This window comes from Procambarus clarkii, chromosome 4, assembly GCF_040958095.1.
Source record: "Procambarus clarkii isolate CNS0578487 chromosome 4, FALCON_Pclarkii_2.0, whole genome shotgun sequence".
Classification (NCBI taxonomy): domain Eukaryota; kingdom Metazoa; phylum Arthropoda; class Malacostraca; order Decapoda; family Cambaridae; genus Procambarus; species Procambarus clarkii.
The window spans coordinates 42,672,653-42,677,698 of record NC_091153.1 but is presented as its reverse complement, the minus strand read 5'-3'; the positions used below and the strand labels follow the sequence as shown (position 1 = coordinate 42,677,698).

At 48.8% G+C, this 5,046-nt stretch overlaps 1 protein-coding gene across 1 annotated transcript; it reads right to left on the bottom strand.

The window, feature by feature from the left end:
• Nucleotides 1–253: 253 nt before the first annotated feature.
• LOC138371305 (another transcription unit protein-like) lies at nt 254–4,701 on the bottom strand. The gene is made up of 2 exons (XM_069336093.1): nt 4,697–4,701; nt 254–938 (listed from the first exon to the last, which is right to left on the bottom strand). The coding sequence occupies exons 1-2, from the start codon at nt 4,699–4,701 to the stop codon at nt 254–256; spliced, it is 690 nt and encodes a 229-aa protein (XP_069192194.1).
• Nucleotides 4,702–5,046: the final 345 nt, after the last annotated feature.

Genomic DNA, 5,046 nt, shown 5'->3' with positions numbered 1-5,046 from the left:
ATTTTAATAATTATAATACTCATAATTATTATTTTTTAATTATCAGGGGAAAGCGCAAAGCCATTACGACTATATAGCACTGGGTCAGGATAAGGATTTGGGATGGGACGGAGGGAATGAATGGTGCCCCCCAACCATTTGGTGGACGGTCGGGGATTGAACGCCGAACTGCATGAAACGAGGTCACTGAGTGGGGGTCCCTCAGGGTTTTCGTTACTGTAGAGCATACCTGGGCTGGGTTTCGAGAGTCCTTCTACTCCCTGTGGACCCGGCCTGAGGCCAGGTGCACTCTGATGGCATCAGAGTGCGTTAGAGTATACGTTAACACACATTTGCGGCTTCGAAGAGACTCTGGTTCGTGGCTTCCACGTTTGCGGCTTCGAAGTGACTCTGGTTCGTGGCTTCCACGTTTGCGGCTTCGAAGTGACTCTGGTTCGTGGCTTCCACGTTTGCGGCTTCGAAGTGACTCTGGTTCGTGGCTTCCACGTTTGCGGCTTCGAAGTGACTCTGGTTCGTGGCTTCCACGTTTGCGGCTTCGAAGTGACTCTGGTTCGTGGCTTCCACGTTTGCGGCTTCGAAGTGACTCTGGTTCGTGGCTTCCACGTTTGCGGCTTCGAAGAGATTCTGGTTCGTGGCTTCCACGTTTGCGGCTTCGAAGAGACTCTGGTTCGTGGCTTCCACGTTTGGGGCTTCGAAGAGACTCTGGTTCGTGGCTTCCACGTTTGCGGCTCCGAAGAGACTCTGGTTCGTGGCTTCCACGTTTGCGGCTTCGAAGTGACTCTGGTTCGTGGCTTCCACGTTTGCGGCTTCGAAGAGACTCTGGTTCGTGGCTTCCACGTTTGCGACTTCGAAGAGACTCTGGTTCGTGGCTTCCACGTTTGCGGCTTCGAAGTGACACTGGTTCGAGACTCCCCAGTTCGTATCCCCGTCTCCTCCTCCTCCAGCGGGAGAAAATTCACCCGCGTTATCACCAAGTGATTCATGCCATCGTCAATTTAGTTATCAGCTTGTGCTGCAATTTCCAACAATTTTCCTAACAATTTGGCGGGAAGCAATCAGTCAAAGCTGTCCCAATCACAGTGGAGGACATCAAAGCCCCCGCCGCCTAGGGAATTACCCCAGTTTGGAAAGCAAGGTAGGGGAATTACTGCCGGGTGGGGAAGGAAAGTAGAGGAGAGTAGGGAAATTATTGTCGTGTGGGGGAGGATGTTAGGGGAGGGGTGGAGGGGAGGTTACTGATGTGTGTGGGGGAGGATGTTAGGGGGGTGGGGGTGGAGGGGAGGTTACTGGTGTGTGTGGGGAAGAAAACACATTCAGTAGGGAAATTTCTGATGCGGAAGGGAAAAGAAAAAGGGACCGACTACTCAAATGTGGAAATAAAATGAAGGGAACCTGGCAGGGAAAATTACCGGTGCGCACGGGGAGGGGGTGTGGGGAGGAAGGGGGTGTGGGGGAGGAAGGGGGTGTGGGGGAGGAAGGGGGTGTGGGGGGGAAGGGGGTGTGGGGGGGGGAAGGGGGTGTGGGGGAGTGATGGTGGGGGCGAGCAAGAGTTGGGGGGGTGGTCGGTTGGGAGAAATCTTCGGTGTTGGGGGGGGGGGGGGGGGAAGAGAGAGAGTACCAAAACCAGGCAGACACACACACACACAATTATATATTATATTATATTATATAATATAATATATATTATATTATATTATATTATGTAATATAATATAATATATATTATATAATATACTCCCGACGCTGGAGTTGAGTGAGTACTCATGTTGTTGAGTATAACCGAAAGGTTAAGATAAATTATTCTAACACGAATCTACTCAATATTTCTTACGTTTTTCTTCACTGTCGATGGTAGGTAGTTGAAAAATTAACTCTCCAAACTTCATTTTCACACTTTACTATAGTCTGACGCCTAGGAATGCGTTTCGCAAGGTACACCTTACATTTTCAATAACAATTTTACCGTGTTTACCATCGAATTATTCACTCTTAGGGTGAGGTGGTGGATGAATGCCATAACAAGGGTGGTATTAATTGGGTATTAAATGAATCAACAGGGCAGAATATGTTCCTTAGGTAGGGTCATCAAGATGCTGTCTCTGCATTGGCTCGGGGTCTTGAAGTGGGTAGAATGTAATTATGTGTTAGCTGGTTGTTGATTGCTGGTCTGGACTTCTAAATATGTAGTGCCTCGCTGATGTCGAGTCTAGGGCTGTCGTTATATCTGTCGATTATTTATATATATATATATATATATATATATATATATATATATATATATATATATATATATATATATATATATGTCGTACCTAGTAGCCAGAACGCACTTCTCAGCCTACTATGCAAGGCCCGATTTGCCCAATAAGCCAAGTTTTCCCGAATTAATATATTTTCTCTAATTTTTTTCTTATGAAATGATAAAGCTACCCATTTCCTTATGTATGAGGTCAATTTTTTTTTATTGGAGTTATAATTAACGTAAGTATATGACCGAACCAAACCAACCCTACCTAACCTAACCTAACCTATCTCTATAGGTTAGGTTAGCTTAGGTAGCCGAAAAAGTTAGGTTAGGTTAGGTTAGGTAGTCGAAAAAACATTAATTCATGAAAACTTGGCTTATTAGGCAAATCGGGCCTTTCATAGTAGGCTGAGAAGTGCGTTCTGGCTACTAGGTACGACATATATATATATATATATATATATATATATATATATATATATATATATATATATATATATATATATATATATATATATATGAAACATATGACAGCTTTGTAAATATTCTGACTATTCGGATTTTTTTTCTTTGAAGCAAAGGCTTAAAATAAGTGACTCTCTGTCAGAGCTGTTGAGATTATCCTTGGCTGAGCAGAGAGAGAGAGAGAGAGAGAGAGAGAGAGAGAGAGAGAGAGAGAGAGAGAGAGAGAGAGAGAGAGAGAGAGAGAGAGAGAGAGAGAGAGAGAGAGAAAGAGAGAGAGAGAGAGAGAGAGAGAGAGAGAGAGAGAGAGAGAGAGAGAGAGAGGGGGTGGGAAGCTTGGACTACTCAACCAAAGCACCAGGACAAGCAAGTTCCATTCTGATTTGCGAAGATTATCCGGCGCTAGGGAGTCTTCCTCGGCGCGAGAGAGCAGGGGGGAGCTAGGAGCAGGGGGGGAACTAGGAGCAGGGGGGGGGAGCTAGGAGCAGGGGGGAGCTAGGAGCAGGGGGGAGCTAGGAGCAGGGGGGAGCTAGGAGCAGGGGGGGAGCTAGGAGCAGGGGGGAGCTAGGAGCAGGGGGGGAGCTAGGAGCAGGGGGGGAACTAGGAGCAGGGGGGGAGCTAGGAGCAGGGGGGAGCTAGGAGCAGGGGGGGAGCTAGGAGCAGGGGGGAGCTAGGAGCAGGGGGGGAGCTAGGAGCAGGGGGGAGCTAGGAGCAGGGGGGGAGCTAGGAGCAGGGGGGAACTAGGAGCAGGGAGGGAGCTAGGAGCTGGGGAGGCTCAGGCAGGAGTGAGTGAGGGAAGAGAGCGAGGGAGGAGGAACGTGAAGAGGGAGGCTGACTAAGAGAAGAAGGAAAGTAGATGTACAAGGAAGGGGGAGAATGGAGAAACGGGCCAGTGCCACCTGGTGGGAAGATCATTAAGCTGGGATCTCTCACTCACTCACTCACTCACTCACTCACTCACTCACTCACTCACTCACTCACTCACTCACAAACACACACATCAAAAGAATAACGTTTTCGGCGTATGCGAGGTTGGCTAACATCAGAACTGCCTTCAGGAACCTGTGTAAGGAATCATTCAGAATCTTGTATACCACATATGTAAGACCAATCCTGGAGTATGCGGCCCCAGCATGGAGCCCGTACCTTGTCAAGCACAAGACGAAGCTGGAAAAAGTTCAGAGGTATGCCACTAGGCTAGTCCCAGAACTAAGAGGCATGAGTTACGAGGAAAGGCTGCGAGAAATGCACCTTACGACACTCGAAGACAGAAGAGTAAGGGGAGACATGATCACCACCTACAAAATTCTGAAGGGAATTGACAGAGTAGATAAAGATAAACTGTTTAACACGGGCGGTACGCGAACAAGGGGACACAGGTGGAGACTTGAGTAACCACATGAGCCACGGGGACGTTAGAAAAAACTTTTTCAGTGTCAGAGTAGTTAACAGGTGGAATGCATTAGGCAGTGATGTGGTGGAGGCTGACTCCATATACAGTGTCAAGTGTAGATATGATAGAGCCCAGTAGGCTCAGGAACCTGTACACCTGTTGACTGACAGTTGAGAGGCGGGACCAAAGAGCCAAAACTCAACCCCCGTGAGCACAACTAGGTGAGTACACACACACACACACACACACACACACACACACACACACACACACACACACACACACACACACACACACACACACACACACACACACACACACACACACACACACACACACGAGGCTCGTGTGGGTAAGAGGGACGGCAGAGGCTGGGCTGGCTTTAGTTTCTGAATGTCGTGCTGAAGCAGCAGCTCTTCTTATATTAACACCCTCCCCCTCCTACCCCATCCTCCCCTTCCACTCCCCTTCCCCCCTTCCACACCACCCTTCCACACCCCCATTCCCCCCTCCCGTACGGGAGCCAGGCGGCCGATATCGTGGGCGTGGGCGGTTCGTGAATTTGAAAATTTTACAAGATGGCCCCCCCCTCTCACCCCATCGCCTCGTGTCCGATTACGTCGCTAGTGACCTTAACAAATTTTTATCCATGGTCCACATGGCCGGGAATGGTGGATGGCGAGGCGGGGGACAGGTAGCCTGGTGCTTGTCAAGGTCTGGAAGGTTCCATGGGGGTTTATCTGGACCATTACTGACGTGTACGCAGTCTATTGGGAACAACAACAATTGAGAGAGAGAGAGAGAGAGAGAGAGAGAGAGAGAGAGAGAGAGAGAGAGAGAGAGAGAGAGAGAGAGAGAGAGAAAGAGAGAGAACGCGAGGGAGCGCCCCCTTCGTCTGTGGACCAATCAGCGTCCAGCAATACCACAAGATTTTCCATTGTGTTAA